The sequence below is a fragment of the Musa acuminata genome, chromosome BXJ2-5 (assembly GCF_036884655.1).
Source record: "Musa acuminata AAA Group cultivar baxijiao chromosome BXJ2-5, Cavendish_Baxijiao_AAA, whole genome shotgun sequence".
Taxonomy (NCBI): Eukaryota; Viridiplantae; Streptophyta; class Magnoliopsida; order Zingiberales; family Musaceae; genus Musa; species Musa acuminata.
In genome coordinates, this window is record NC_088342.1 from 43,140,447 (window position 1) to 43,156,358 (window position 15,912).

At 37.2% G+C, this 15,912-nt stretch overlaps 3 protein-coding genes across 3 annotated transcripts; 1 reads left to right on the forward strand and 2 right to left on the reverse strand.

Annotated features, from left to right (window-relative positions):
- Positions 1-741: 741 nt before the first annotated feature.
- On the reverse strand, positions 742-7,427 carry LOC135612866 (18S rRNA (guanine-N(7))-methyltransferase RID2-like). The gene is made up of 9 exons (XM_065109624.1): positions 7,244-7,427; positions 7,064-7,139; positions 6,641-6,724; positions 6,502-6,557; positions 4,238-4,294; positions 3,205-3,254; positions 2,963-3,115; positions 2,375-2,510; positions 742-1,055 (listed from the first exon to the last, which is right to left on the reverse strand). Exons 1-9 carry the CDS (start codon positions 7,337-7,339, stop codon positions 891-893), a joined length of 873 nt encoding a protein of 290 aa, XP_064965696.1. The 5' UTR covers positions 7,340-7,427; the 3' UTR covers positions 742-890.
- Positions 7,428-8,178: 751 nt separating this feature from the next.
- On the forward strand, positions 8,179-13,713 carry LOC135612867 (RNA pseudouridine synthase 3, mitochondrial-like). Its single transcript, XM_065109625.1, has 9 exons — positions 8,179-8,595; positions 9,639-9,707; positions 9,846-10,004; positions 10,180-10,227; positions 10,318-10,398; positions 10,795-10,911; positions 11,259-11,360; positions 11,533-11,691; positions 13,105-13,713. Exons 1-9 carry the CDS (start codon positions 8,260-8,262, stop codon positions 13,477-13,479), a joined length of 1,446 nt encoding a protein of 481 aa, XP_064965697.1. The 5' UTR covers positions 8,179-8,259; the 3' UTR covers positions 13,480-13,713.
- A 385-nt stretch (positions 13,714-14,098) lies between these two features.
- LOC103985905 (auxin-induced protein X15-like) lies at positions 14,099-14,455 on the reverse strand. The gene has a single exon (XM_009403760.3). It carries the CDS (start codon positions 14,453-14,455, stop codon positions 14,099-14,101), a length of 357 nt encoding a protein of 118 aa, XP_009402035.2.
- Between the last annotated feature and the right edge of the window lie 1,457 nt (positions 14,456-15,912).

Genomic DNA, 15,912 nt, shown 5'->3' on the forward strand with positions numbered 1-15,912 from the left:
TTTTTGCGAATGCAGCGACTGCATCTACCTCACACGAGCCGCACAACACCAGAAGAAGCCTTGCCATAGGGTGGCCATCGTGGACCCCAACTCTCGCCCGGGCCGAAGCACCTTATAATTCAGTGCATGCATGCATACTATTCACATTATATCCTTCGAGTTATACAAACGATTAATAAAAATATCATAAACCTCTATTAATTCTAATATGACCCGCCACATCTGCCTCACTTTAACAACCATTAACTATTGATAATCAATATTATTTTCAAAATTTTGAAATATTTTTTTCCGAAAAATATTTTAAAAATTGAAAAATAAATAATAATAACAAATATTTTTTATAATATATTAATCACATTGAAACCATCTAAAATTCTCCGACTATACCTTCATGGTCAAAAAATAATATAATATAGGTTTTCTTGTTGGAGGAATAAATATGAAAGGAAAAAGGATAAAAAGGTCTGCCCATTGTAGCACAGGAAACCAGCTGTTTCATAATGTTTAGTCAAGCATATTGATCTCATTTCCCTTTGGTAAACTTGTACAGTGTCTAAAGAGTAACATCAGGACTACTTTAATCACAAGCAACACATGGTTGGAAAAATATTTCTCAGCACTCACATGGATCCCGAACTTCTTTGCTTTTCAAGAGAACTCACCTAAATCATGCTTCCACAAAAAGATGCCACCATTTTAGAGAAGCTTCAACACCCTTGGTCAATACAACAGAAAAAGTGAAACTCAATGGCCAGTATATGTCTTAGCTGCATTGAATCTATCTCCAGGAGTTGAATATTATCCTATCAAAACTGTTTGCTACATCTATATAATTCTCAGAGAACAGAAAATGAAATTAATGCAGGGATCCTCTGAGCATTGGATGGTCAAAAATGAGCCTTCCGTTTCCGTGCCGTGTACTTTGTATCGGGAGGTACAGAATATCCTTTTTTTCTCATCTGTTCCTTTTTCTTAAATACCCATTCCTTTCCTTTCCCATTTTTGTTTATCTTCGCCTTCTTCCTTGGTCGGGTTCGGTCATATATGCCAACCTGCATCCAGAAACAAATGGATCATTGGGATATGATGACATGAAATAATCTGATAAATTTAGTTCAGGCCATACAAATAAGCTTGATTTGTTAGCATTTTACACGGTATTTCAACGGTCACAACAATTCACATATGCATCATTGGCGTTGGAATATATTACAAGAAGTTCCCCCTACAGTTAACACCAAAAACTTCATTCAAAGATGCACGTGTGGCATTTGGAATGTATTGCATGAAGTTACTCACATGACTGGCATTAAATTTTTTTGAGAATACATAATAGAAACCCCTCTCTATATGATTAGAAGAAAAAACAACAGCAAACTTTTTGGTGACTTTTAAAATCATAAGATGTGAAGAATTTTATGAGGTAAACCTCATATCAAGATTAAGATCCATTACAAGTCAAAGATGGGTTAAGGTTAAATCGGAGTGCGAAGCAAAAAAAAAAATCTTCTTGATGTTTAATAACTTGAAATTACTAACAAATACTGTAGAGAAGCATCAATAAGAAAGAACATCTAAGAGTTAATCTGCTAACAACTTTAAGTAAACTTGTCCAGAAGACAAATATTGTATCTGTCAACTATTGTAAACATATGCACCAAAAATTTCTAGTGTGCCCTTATTTTGGCCCAACACAAGGAAGCATTTCAAACTTAACAAGCCTATACGACCATTTCAAATTGAACCTATATTTCAAATTAAAACTTAACAAACCCATATTTTTGTCTCTTAACACATATAACCACACATTTTATCTGTTAACACATATATGCATATGCACCAGATAATTCTGTAGAGTGTCGTATTTCATAGAAGACTAAGAAACACTACTGAATGCTTCAGCATTCAACTGTTACCACTAACTTATGACCTAAAAATTGTAGTATAAACTGTTTCTGATTTAAAACAGAAGGCCCTTGTTCTATCTCGCTTGCTGACGTGCTATAGCACTGAAGATAAGACAAGGAATCAACTCATCAAGTTTTTAAAGAACAGACAATATTGGCTCTATGGTTTTAAGGAACAAAAAGAAATGCTTCACAGACCTGAGAATGGTAGCAAAAAACGTAGGAAATTTCATAAAAGAAATATAACAATAGTTTCTTCATATAACTGTTTAAAAATCACAGTCTAAAGATCATTATGAATGTCATTCAGACAGTTAGACTTAATAAAAGTCTACTCACAGACAAGAATTGAGAATTGCACATCATAAAAGAATTATTATCACTATTTCATATTCTACCAAATCAAATCTTTCTATAATGATCTAGAAGAGAACAATGTAATAGAAATGGCTGACAATTCTTACTGTTTGATTTCCATCATCATCACTCTCCTCATCTTCACTGCACATCGCACCATCCTCACCTTTCCCTTTCGGAAGGTAACTTTGTACTGAAGGTGGACCACATGTCAGAACAAGATATGCTTTCCTTGCTTTTGAGCTGTGGTTAACAAACATTTTAGATAGAAGACCAAATCAATAACAGAATAGACATCAAATTGAGTACACCATGTACTGGAATTCTGAAATTAATACATCGAAACTTCTAAATGGATATAATATGAAGATCTCCTTTTGTTCAGAAGTCTCCAAGACCAATCTAAATACCCCTAAGATAAAAAATTTCCATGAAAGACTCATTTCTCCACTTCAATCCAATATTACAGTCATTATATTTTGAGAAATACACCAAGCTAGTATAACAAATAAAAGAAAAAAAAAAGCTACGGTGTATTTTGCAAACACCTAATGTAGTTCAGAAGAATTATGCAAACACTGGGACTTCAGCCCTCTAAAATATTTCAGAAATATGATAATATTAACCTAGGAAATTAAGAAAGCACCTCTACAAGAACATGCAACTTGTAAATAATAAACAGCTTAATTATGTACCTATGTGGCCAATCAACAACAATGCCACCAGCAAAACCAGCACGCATGGCATACATCATTATCATCTCACTTTGATCCATGTTCTCTGCATAAAGTTGCAACACTGCTCTTGCTCCTCTTGCAAGACATCTATATAACGAACCAAAGAAAGCCCTAAAGGGCACAATGCAAATGAGTTAATGACACAAAATGACTGCAGATAAAAGTAAAATGAAGTGTTCTATCAAGTATCAACTACTCACTTTAGTCGCATCCTTGGTTCATGAGAGGACTTGTCAGCATAGCATAACCACTGAAAATACATATATAAGAAAATTAAAGATCGCTACAGGAGTTAATAAGTAACATGTATAATAAATCATACTGCAGCAGCATCACAAGTGTGCTCTGTTTTTAATGTTTTAAAATATCACATGTATAATAAACTGAAAGTGTAGAGGGCAAAGTTTTATTTTGTAATTCTACTGCGATCTCAACGGATTGGTATCTAGCAAAAACATAGCAATATAACTCAATTCTAAACTCTGAAGATCTGTATAATAAATTTATAAACATTAATCCTTTATGTAAAAGCCTTCTTTCTCTCTCTATCTCCCTTAACTAAAAAAAAAGACAAAATTAAAAAACTTCACCAGAACAAGCATAGCTCAAAAGAAATAATTATCCAAAAAATTGTCATACATACACAACAGATCACAGTTACAGCACAAGATCATTTCATATATACACACAGCAATTAATTAATTAGGTAAATCTTCCTCTATGCTCTCAATGACTAACTTGTGTAACCGCATAAAACCTGCCACCAGTAGATGCTAGATTTTCTTGGAAAATGCCAATATGTCAATCAGAGCTAGAATTTATATATGTATGTATCTCATTAAACTCCTTATGAACATAAAAATCCAAACTCACTTTAGCTCTAGCTTGACACAAAAAACTAGAGCATTCTTTGATACATTTTAAATCAACAAAAAGATTATGTAAATGACACAAAAATCCATGTGCAACTCAGGCTTTTCCTTATGAAAAACTAAATCATAAACACAAAATCATTGAAATACAACTTAGCAATGGCAACCACGCAGGTATATCTGGAATAAACATGTACCAACAAGTCAAAATTACGGCACATAAAAAAAAAAAAAAAGAAACATCATTAGTAAAAATTATAATGACTTTTACACTACCAGAATCTTCTCAAACAAGCAACAACATATTACAACTGTTTTTGTGTGCAGGAAAAGAGATAGTAGGAAAAATAAAATTGCCAACCTGAACTGCTGAAATACTGATAGCACCATCAACTACTCCTGGTCGTAAGCCTAAGCCCTGCAATAAACCTTTTCATCAAAATCATTTAGACTATTAAACAACTGAAGAAACATTCAGTAAAACTCCTACTCTCTGGGCAGTGCGACATTGAGGGAATTCTACATTTGAGAAATAGCAAATACAAAAATCATTCTTAATTAGACAACTATCCACTTACATAATCTCCACATCAATTAAGCATAGCAGAAGACATTAGATTACTTGAGTATGAAATTTGTCCATAGGTATAAAAAAAGGGCTAACTTTTTACAATTTTGCAGGCATAAATTTTTGGCTGAGTTGGTATAAGAAAATGAAGCCCAATAGAAAGTTCAAGTTTTAGCTAAACCAACCAAAATCAAAAGGGTATTGTATCCTCAGAAGGCCAAACCTATTTGGCATTGATACTCCATATCAAGAAAAAAGTTGAATGATCTGCAGGTGCTTCAACGAAATCTAAAAGAAACTACATAATTCTCCTTGCTATTACCACATTCCTGGATGAAGAAGCCAAAAGGACCTCTACAAATGGCAAGAGCATAACTATACCTGAGATAGCCTCAGCTCAACCATATTTGTACACCTCTGAGGTTATCTTTTCCTATCAGACTGCGATCCATAGCCACAAGATATCAATGACCTTACTTAAAGTCAAACTTAAAGTTTAAAATGCAAGATAATCTTTATTTAAAAATTCCAAAGTTATATTAAGAATAAGAATATGATCTAAAAAATATCTGCATAAATTATAGAATAAAATGTATTTTTTTTGTAATATCCAGTGATTTAAGGGCATATTATACTGAATTGAGTGGCAGGTACTCCAATAACAACCTAAAGAAGTGAGATTCGGGTGTCTCAAATTTAGAACCTGACGACACCTTAGTTGCTTCAAATCTACATATCAGCTTGCTTGCAACCCCATTGGACATATGGAACCCGACATCTGGATAGTACACGATGGTGGAACCAGGGTGTTTGCTTAACATAAGACCACCCTGAGATGCTATTATTATTAAACATTAAATAGGCTTACTTATCCTTACTGTTTCACAAACAAAACCCCATCTTTTAATGTCTTCTGCATGCCACAGAAAAGAGCTTATATAATTTATTCTGGAACAAAAATGCATGGAGCTAACAGATATCATTTATGCTTAAGTTCAACTCTTGCAAAGTATGCACATTGGAGAATTAATATTGGAAATAAAGTGTACAAAAAGGCAAGATTCAAAGCAAAAATATATGATTCCAAGACATAAGAAAATTTGATGGAAATAAAAGAATTTGTAGATGGTGGTACTAAGTCACTAAGTTTGTTAGACACAAATAAAGTTGTTTGTCTCTGTATTACAGTGACTTATTTTAACCAAGACTCTAGCTGTAACATCCCATTAGTCCCACATTGGAAGTGGGCAATATGTATGATTAGCTTATAAGGGTCTGATGAGTGTACTACGTTAACTCCCGCTTAAGCATTTTGGTCCATGGTTGAAGGACCAAAATGGAGTTATTGGCCAGTTGGCTCATTAGACTCGGGTCGTGACATTTGGTATCAGAGTCGACCTAGCATTTGGGCAGGGTGAGAGGACTCGAGTAGGAAAGGGCTACCCGTGGATGGAGTCAGAGAACTCATCACGACGTGGAGCCACCACTGAGTTAATCCTCACATGCCCTATGCTAGGGTTCGATCTGGGATATGTTGGACCTTGACGAGGACGTCAAGCTAATTGAGTTAGGGATATTGTAACATCCCATTAGTCCCACATCGGAAGTGGGCAATATGTATGATTAGCTTATAAGGGCCTGATGAGTGTACTACGTTAACTCCCGCTTAAGCATTTTGATCCATGGTTGAAGGACCAAAATGGAGTTATTGGCCAGTTGGCTCATCAGACTCGGGTCGTGACACTAGCAGCACTAACCCAACCTATAAGGGCATCAGAAAGTAGAGTAGCAATAAGAAACTTGCTTGTGGAAGTGCTATTAGTAAGATTATTTCTAAACACACACATTAGATGGTACCCTGGTTCATACTATATAAGCAACATGAGAAAAACAAAGTTGAGTTCCTATGGCTCACACGAAGTGCGAAAAGGCATGACACAAATCTAAATATCTTTAGTCTGATGCATAATATTTGATGAGATTAAAGGCCATCCTTTTAAAAAAACAGGAGACCCAAATCACAAAGTGATGCCAGGTAGAGCTAATGATTTTTCTACCTGGCCCATATCGGCAAGCAAAAGATCACCCTCTGCTTCACGCTCCAGTGCAACATCTGAATGAAATCGCCAAGTAGATAAAGATAAACAACAGAAAACGAATAAGTTTTGCTGCTACACAAGAACAGAATCTACTCACTTAGCATTGACTCAGAAATATCATAGCCAATCCAGTGGTGCCCATTTTCAGACAGGGTCTCACCACTGAGCCCAGATCCACAACCTAAAACAGAAAAGAAATGTAAATGAGCAGAACAGAACAGAAATTTAATCTACAACATCATAACCCATCCACAATAGGATATATGTCACTGCATGCAATTCCAATGTTCTGGACAAAAAAATTTACTTAAAACAGTTTATTCAGCTGAATAACCACAAAATAGAATCACTTACAAGCCAATTTCATATAGAATAAACCGAAACAATAAACAAAAGATGCCACAATAGATAGAACTGCTAAAAATTCATATTTCGGTCCAAATTCACGTACCGCGGCCACGGAACATTCATCTGAACAATTCCTAAACAAGCACAACATTTATATAAAACTTGAACTCACCTATATCCAGTAGAAGTCGCGGTACCCCATCGTTCGGCAGCGCAAGAAGCTCAAGCGCTCGCTCAGAAATCTTCGCCTGAATTAGAAGCGAATCCAAAAAAACAGATTAGCATCGAAAAAGACAATCTTTTCGCCAAACAAAGACGCGAGGGACAAGATGCGGACGGCAGAGAGACGTACTTGAATTTCGATGATTCGAGAGGAAGTGGTGTACTTGCGTGCCTCCGTTTCATTGTAGAATATTTCCGGCGGAGCTTGTACCTCCGGCCTCGGCATCTCTGCCAACTTCACCGCCGCGATCCAATGAACCCTAACTTTTGAACGCCTCTACACGAGGCGAACCCCAAGTCTACTACAAGTAGGTCTCGACCGAAAGATGTGGGCCGAATCAGGGCGGTTTTTGCCATCTAATTTTGTATTAGCAAAAGTAGGAAATTAATTAATAAATAAATAAATAAATAATCATCCACCAACAGCCACGTCAGCAATTTATACTTAAACCTTAATATTCCACAATATAAAAAAAAAAGAAAAAAGGTTCCAATTTTTTTAATTTCAAGGGAATAAATTTTATTTTGGTTGTGAATATAACACTTAATATTTGTTAAAGAATCAAATATGATGTTGTCCTCTACTCTTAATATAAAAATACCTTAGAATAATGTTACTTGTTCGAAAGACAACACTTATTGTCATATAAAATTATTTGTGATTTAGTGCTATATTTCATGCTAATTGTGATTTTATTTTATTTATTTTTATGCCTAGCCTTACCAAATACTTATAGTGATAATGATTGGAAATTGGTGGACTTAGGCCTCAAATCCAGCCCGTCCATCTTTTATCAGCACGATTCGTAAAGCAAATCTAACGTCCAATAAATGCCGGCGTCGAGTTAAAGCCCGATGTGCGGTCTCGCCTCGCCTCGCCTCCGGTTTGGGCTTGGGCTGGAAACCCAACATATCTATAATTTGACAAACACGAATCGTAAAGAAAATCTAACGTCCAACAAAAGCGCTTAAGCACGGGGTCCCGCTCGATTTCCCGTAACGGGCTTGGGCTAGAAACCCATCTTACAAGCACGCGTGAAAAGTCCAAGAAGTGCCGGCATGAAGTTAAAGCCCTAAGTCTCGCCTCGTCTCCCTCGGTGCTCGCCTTCCCTGCCGCTGTCGCGTCGGAATCCAGTTACTTTCCCTATGCTCCGGTGCCACTGCCGGTCGCCGCCGTGGGTCGTGCTGAGAGTGGTCAGGTGGCTGTCGCGGATAGCCCCGCCGTCTCCGGCGACGGCCGAGCCGGTCATCCGCGTGTCTAATAACGTCGCCCGTCTCGGCAAACCCAAGGAGGGCCCGAAGCCGCGGCAGCTGCTATCCCTCCCTCCATTCCCCTCGACTGGCACCGACCCTCTCCCCGGCCGGAAGAAAGATCCGGCTGCCGGCGGCCAGCCGCGCCGGGTCACCGCCATCAGCTGGGTCAAGCACTACTTCGCGGATATCCCGCCGGAAGTCATCCAGAGCCACTTCAACAAGGGCTTGGTAAGCGGCGCATATGCTATTGCTAGGTTTTCTGGACCTATCCTATCTTTCAATTTGCATACAAGTCATCTAGATCTTGTTGTCTATATGGAAGTATTTTATATGTATATTGGTTGATCTGCCGATCAATTTAACCTAACCTATTATTAAGAAAAGGCTGTTTTACCCTTTCCCTTTTACACAAGTTGAAGTTGAAATGTGGAATGTTAACTTTAGCAAAGGAGTCTCTGTTGAGACATTCGGGTTGATTAGTATATTGTTTCATAAGTGATAAGTCTCATGTTCGAATCCATTTGTGTGTTATATACCTCATTTGATGTAATGAGAATTCTTTTAAATTTATATATTAAAAGAACTTAGCAAAGGACACCATCTGGGATGAGGTCGATATCATTAAATGATTTCCTTTTTAAGATTAAAAAATAGTGATCTGATGCTGTATTCCATTATACTTGTTTTGAGGGTTGAATATGCACAGGTTAAGCATTTGATGGGCTTTCATTTGAATAATGTAGTTGGGAGACTTATCTGAAAAATCAAAAATATCTATAGGACTAAAATATGTAAGTAAAACCCCTGTCATTTGGACTGGTTTAAGTTCAAATGATGTTGTGGTGGTGTATAATTTACATCAATGTAGAGAATTGGAAGGAGAACTAAGAACTTGATCACCTTTATTCAGCATTGCCAGAGAATGTATACAGGGCACACCTATCATCTACATAAGGCATTTGTGTATGTGATATACTAAGAACCATGCATACATGTTGTTCTTTTTCCCATAATATGTTGATTTGCTATTGATGTGAACAATCAAGTTTTTCTGAGAATATTTTCATTTGTAAAATTGTTGATGTGTATAGAAAAACTAGATGTTATCTTGCCATGTACATTGGATGTAGTAGACACTATCTTTCCTTTTGAAATTTGCTAAAACAGCATAATTGTGTTGTGTCATGTATGTGTTGTTTCATTATGGATTTCAATTGGGATGCCATTTGTGAAATGAGAACTAATGAGAGTTAAATCTGATTTTCTAACAGGTGCATGTTGAAAGTTCAAATCATGACTTTCAAACCGAGGAAAATTATTTAATGCACTGTTTAAAAAAGGTATGTCATACTAAGCCTCATCAATCATACACCAAATGACATTTTAGTTGTATGGCCTGAGAAATGTTCAACCTGCTCATTGAGTGCTTATTCTTAGTTATAAAAGTGAATTAACTACTTTTTGCAGCCCCCGTGCAGATTAAGCATAATCATATAATGGAGCCCGGCATGAAGATTCATCTTCCTGTATCAGCTGCAGAGACCAAGATCATTAAGAGATATGACACTATACCAACTGCAACTTTGCATCCCAATGCTGATGAAATAGAATACATAAGAAGACTTGTCATTCACAAGGCCAGTTTCCTATTTTATCTTCTCCTTTTGTTAACCTAGACTTCTCTTATCTGGTTTGGGATCATTGTTGCTCTCATGACATTTCTTTGTGATTGTTTGGTTTTTGCTTTTGCAAAATTTTAGCCAAAGTCTGTAAAAATCTGCTGCCTCATACTGACGAACTATGAATTTTCAGGATTCAGCTATCATTGTGCTAAATAAGCCCCCTAAAGTGCCCATGAAGGTTTGAACTTTTATTATTCTTCCACTAGTTGACTGGTTAATCTTGTTGGGGTATATTATCTTATCATTTTCTGTACTAAATACTTCATAGGGAAACTTACCAGTTCACAATAGCATGGACATCTTGGCAGCAGCAGCATTATCATATGGCAGTGATCAGGGTCCTAAGTTGGTAAGCTCTAAAAGTTGATCATTTTCAAGATTTGCAATATTAATTATGCATAGAAATCAGTTTGTGATACTGCCTTTGTGATACATGTATGGCTTGTTGTTGTTACTGTTGTTGACTCTTTGCCATACATGGAAGTGTCAGATCATGCCATACTGTGTTCACAGTATGCCAAGGGCATGCTGAAATTGTGTTGGCTTGGCATAATTCTTATGCTGAGAAATGAAATCTATGTTGATCCACATCAATCACAGATCATATGGGCACATTCCGCACAATGAATTTAAACTTTGGTTTTTGCTTGCTGCACCATTGCTTCTGACAACTTTGATTAATGCATATGTATTTCTGGTCTTAAAATTTAAGATGTTTCTCATCATTCCTCTTTTGCAATCTTAGGTGCATCGACTTGACAGAGAGAGCAGTGGCTTGCTCTTATTGGGGAGGACAAAAGAGAGCCTCACTCATCTTCACTGGCTTTTCACTAATGTAAATCTAGCAAAATCATCTTCTGAGGTATGTACCAATGTCCCTGCTATGGCAACAAGATCAAGCATAATTGGTATATCGCGAACATCTAAAAGAATGCAAAAAAAGAAAATCTGTTATCTAGCCCTTCGTTCATGAGTCAAATTACTTGTGAATAATTTAAGCATTAGATTTTAGCATTGCAAGAAAAACTTGTGGTTTTACATAGGCATATGAGTTTATATGAATGCTGATGACATGAGTATCACCACCATCCAATTTATTAATGCATGCACGACATGGTTCAGGCTTATCAAGACAATTCTTCCTTCTGGAATTCTGTAACTCAATTATTGATGCCCATTACACGATTCCTGTTCCAACTTATTTTGTAGATATGGAATAATGCTTGTGAGGCAACAACCCAAAGGTACTGGGCCTTGGTCATAGGCTCTCCTAAAGAAAGGGAAGGCATTATTTCTGCTCCACTTACGAAGGTAGATTTCTGTACTTAGTAATGCAGGGGAAGAGTCGTCATTTTCTGCAGTGAAATATCTCCATGCTTTTGCCCTTGTTCATGCATTTTGAGAAGAAATGATTGACTGATATTTCAACTTAATCATCTTTGTTTTAGATTTTGCATATTCAACCTGCTGACTCTGATCTTAGGTGCTTCTAAACAATGGGAAAGCAGAAAGAATAATTCTGGCCCATCCTTCAGGGATAGATGGTTCTCGAGATGCCATAACTGAGTATAGGGTGATGGGACCCACGATCAACGGATGCTCATGGGTTGAGTTGCGCCCGCTTACTGGTCGCAAGCATCAGGTGTGTTTTAAATAACCAGCACAAAGCAAAGTTTTCTTCCCCTTGTGCATTTTAAATAACCGCTTACTGGTTGCAAGCATCAGAGGCAAATGTTGTGCTTCTCATTCTTCTTGGTTATGTTTGACCTTATGCATTGCCTCTAATAGTTGGACCAGTTATAGCACAGAACTTTCGTACCAGATGCCATGTCTGGTTTGGAGGACCAGGAAGTTGACTAGGCTGCTTTGATAAAAAACGATACTATGTAAATTTTGCTGTTGGTCCAATGCAACACAGAGAATTGCACTTATCACTAAACCTAATTAATGCTGTCTTTCTTTTTTTTTTTAAATAATTGATTTGCACTGCCTTGTGAAATTATCTCATCTCTTCAGATCATTGGTAAGGACTTAGCGGCATGGCATCACTAAACCTCTCTATATCTCTTTTTTATCTGGAAAAGCCTACATACCTTCATGATCCCTCTAACATGCTTTCACAAATGAATTTCAATTGCATATTACATACCTGTGGTTAATATTTGTGAACCTCAACAATAGAAAAACAAAATGGGAATAATTAAGTAGGAAATCACCTTTGTCATTTCATTGTTTTTAGTATTTTTACTGACTAAGCATGTGGATGTTATCAGTTTGATTGTATTTTTATTAACCTCTCTAACATTCACATAGCTAATGAATAATAGCTTAGCCGGTGAAGCATGGATACCAGGATTTACATATAACATTGATACAGATGTGTCATTATGTTAATCTTGAAAAGAAATGAATATGGTACATCAAGATGTTATATATGGTAGGGCTCGAAATTTAATTTTAATGTTTGAATATATAACTACATGTCATGAATAATAACAGGTAATCAGTGTTACTAAGTTATTCATCATGAAAATAATATGTTCTGGGTAATATAATAATTCATGAATATAGAGAAGATGGAAACAACTATTAGTTGTTGGGATAAGATTATCATGTTGATCCCATTGATCAAAATTTTATGCTTAGGACATATGACATAAAACAATATGCTGATCATATATCCATAGAATCAAGCTAACAACATAAGAAAAACAAAATTATTTCTGTAAGTATCATGAAGCATACTGCACTATTCTAAAACAACCTGTTATTTTCATAATTTAAAAAGAAAATTGGATATTTTGAGAAAGCATCTGAGACATGTCCAAGAAGACATCCAAGTATAGATGTGGAATTATGGACGATCAACAAACAAAGTATCTGCTTTCCATAAAGCATAATTATCCTTGAATGGTTGTCCTCATCTGGATCAGCATGAATGTCTGTCCTTAGGAGGCTTAAAGAGAGAAAACGACATGAAAGGATGAGAATTTTGTAGTGCAAACAACAGAATGAAGTGTGTTTATTCATTAACCGCTTTTGGTTTTCCTTGCAGCTCCGAGTCCACTGTGCCGAAGCACTGGGCACTCCCATTGTCGGAGACTACAAGTACGGTTGGTTTGTGCACCAGAGATGGAAACAAATGCCTCGGGTGGACTACGAGACATTAAGTGGAAAACCATACAAGCTGCGGAGACCAGAAGGTTTAGACGTTCAAAAGGGCAGTGTCCTGTCGAAAGTCCCATTACTGCACCTCCACTGCAGAGAAATGGTAATCCCCAACATTTCCAAGTTTCTTGGCAGTTCAGGTGAATGGCTTGATGAATGCAATCCATGGTCCACCAGTAAGCCTGATCTTCTCCGAATTGTTGCACCGATGCCTTCTCACATGAAAATAAGTTGGAATGTTATGTCATCATTCTTAGTTTAGTGTGTGGATTAGGGTTGTGCTAAATATCTTCTCTTTTAATTTTTGTTGTATTCCCCCTTCATCAGCAAACCACATGAATTCTCATTCTTCACTGTTCTCTGCCCGCTTTATTCTCATGTTTGGTTCAAGATTGGTATTGCTCAGGTTATGCTGCCTGGTTGTTCCGCAGGCTTTATGGTCCAATGGACTATTAACTCTATTAAGAGCAGACAATTGACAGAACTTTTTCTTTCATCTCCTTGTAATTGCCTATTTATTTCACGAGTCTTGAATTATTGTCATAATTTCTAGGAAAATTTGGACACCTTTTTTTGGCTTGTTTATGTGTGATATAAAAAGAAATACATATTGATCGTGAGCTGAATTCAACACATGTTTATTTTCTCATTGAGAAGTGATTGTTTGATATCTTGTCCTCGAAAAATGATTAGAAGAAAGAAAACAAAACAGCTGCACCAGATCAAACAATTCAACATCACTCCAAGAGGGGCTGTTTCCACTGCTTGAGGTGACATACAGATCACTCTCGGATCCCACCAATTAACACAAGGGAAAGTGGGAGTTATGGCTTACATTTCATTCTATTGTGCATGAAGTTTCTTATGCACGCGTTCGCATGCTACAAAAAGGTCTTCCTTGAATTCTTCATCGTCTTCTTCGTCGTCTTCAGCAGCTCCGTGAAGTCCTCCTCGTCGCATGGAATCCGAAGCCCGCCTACCTGATCGAAGCCAAACTCGTCGGCCGCGCTCTCCATCAGCACGCGAAAGAGCGGCAGGCGAAGGTAGCTCGTCGGGATCACGAAGCGCCTCATCTCAGCCCCAACGTACACTGCCATGCATCCTTTGGGAACTGCCGACTCGTCGTCATCCAACAAGGAGTCCTTCATGTTCTCTCTCCGTGAATCCTTCTCCTTCTTCTTCTTCCCTCTCAAGGAGAATAGCACCGACATCTTCGAGCTGCGGATGAAGTGACCCATCGATGAGTACAGCCAAAACCCAAAGAAGAAGAAGACGATCAAAGAGGTGTTCTTTCACAGAGAAACGTCGAGATATGTCATCAACATGAAGAAAGTACACAACAAGGACTGACTACCTGAAGGTCATGAACAAAACCAAGTATATGAATAGAGAGAGAGAGAGAGAGAGAGAGAGACTATAGACGTGAAGAAAGAACATGAAACATTGACTGACTAGGTGAAGGTCATGAACAACAACGAGCATATCAAGGAAGAGAGAGAGTGTGAGAGAGAGAGAGAGAGACTATAGACGAAGAAAGAACATGAAACAATGACTGACTAGGTGAAGGTCATGAACAACAACGAGCATATCAAGGAAGAGAGAGAAAGAGAGAGAGAGAGGTTGGACTTGCAGTTGTGTGTGTTGTGTTCTTTTGGCTTAAAGCTGTTCCTATCTAAGGTTTGTCTACAATGGCTAATCTTAGGACATGCAGACCACTACATTAATCATGAACAAGGCCAAGCATATCAATGATTTATATATGTTGTGTTCTTTAGGCTTCAAGCTGTTCTTATGTGAGGTCTGTTTGCTGTGAATATTTTGAGGACATGTAGTCCATTCCCTCATATTTTATTATGAAACAGAACATTATCCGATAATTTTATATTGTCTGTCTTGTAGAATTTGTGATCCATAAACTAATCAATCGTTGTTTCCATGTTCTGTTATGTCTCATCTGTTTGTGTTCTAATATTGAGCCAGCCATTGTTTGGACTTGATGATCACAACAAGGCAGGACATCAGAAGGTACAATTTGCTTGGAAAGTACAGTTCCAAGAATTGCTTTGGAATCTCCAATCAATGTCATTTGGCATTTGGGAAACAAAGACATGACAAATAAATCATGATCATGTCACACTGGCAACAACTAATATTAAATTTTATGAATCTATAGTTGAGACAAAAAGGTGGAGTTTCTTGGAAAGTCCAGTTCAGGTATTCCTTTGGAATTCCCCAATCAATGTCAAATAGATGATGACCCAAAGTGCTCTTAGAAATTTAGTTCACAAGTCTTTAGTCATCAGAAGCAAGTGTTATTAAGTTCTGTCAACCTATCTGCCCTCTACTGGTGAATTAAGCATCAAGCTGCTAAATTTCTAGAGGAGGGACATCTTAGTGAGAGGAAGCTACTTGCAAGTAGTCAAGGAAAGAGTTCTTTTCTTTTTCTGAAAAGTAAGGATTTGATACCACAACCTTATTATCAACAATCAAGATCTTTACTGACTAATCTTGCTGACAGTAATAGCTTCAAATTGTCAATGGTTATAGTGAACTCCATCAGGTCTCCTGTGACTATTTTCTCCACAATGTTTCAGACCACATCTACAGAACTTAAGAAGAAGACTGCTAGTGTCTCTAACTGAGACATGGGAGGAAGACAATGCCTTAAACAACTTTGTGCAGACTCTTTACACCT

Excerpts from the sequence above, each read along its gene's own strand:
- LOC135612866 (XM_065109624.1), bottom strand. The coding sequence starts at position 7,339 with ATGCCGAGGCCGGAGGTACAAGCTCCGCCGGAAATATTCTACAATGAA. Across the intron at positions 6,558-6,640 it reads TATTTCTGAGTCAATGCTAA|ATGTTGCACTGGAGCGTGAA; the intron begins GTGAGTAGATTC and ends GATTTCATTCAG. Across the intron at positions 3,255-4,237 it reads TCAGTATTTCAGCAGTTCAG|TGGTTATGCTATGCTGACAA; the intron begins GTTGGCAATTTT and ends ATGTATTTTCAG.
- LOC135612867 (XM_065109625.1), top strand. The coding sequence starts at position 8,260 with ATGCTCCGGTGCCACTGCCGGTCGCCGCCGTGGGTCGTGCTGAGAGTG. Across the intron at positions 8,596-9,638 it reads GCCACTTCAACAAGGGCTTG|GTGCATGTTGAAAGTTCAAA; the intron begins GTAAGCGGCGCA and ends ATTTTCTAACAG. Across the intron at positions 10,399-10,794 it reads GTGATCAGGGTCCTAAGTTG|GTGCATCGACTTGACAGAGA; the intron begins GTAAGCTCTAAA and ends TTGCAATCTTAG.
- LOC103985905 (XM_009403760.3), bottom strand. The coding sequence starts at position 14,455 with ATGGGTCACTTCATCCGCAGCTCGAAGATGTCGGTGCTATTCTCCTTG.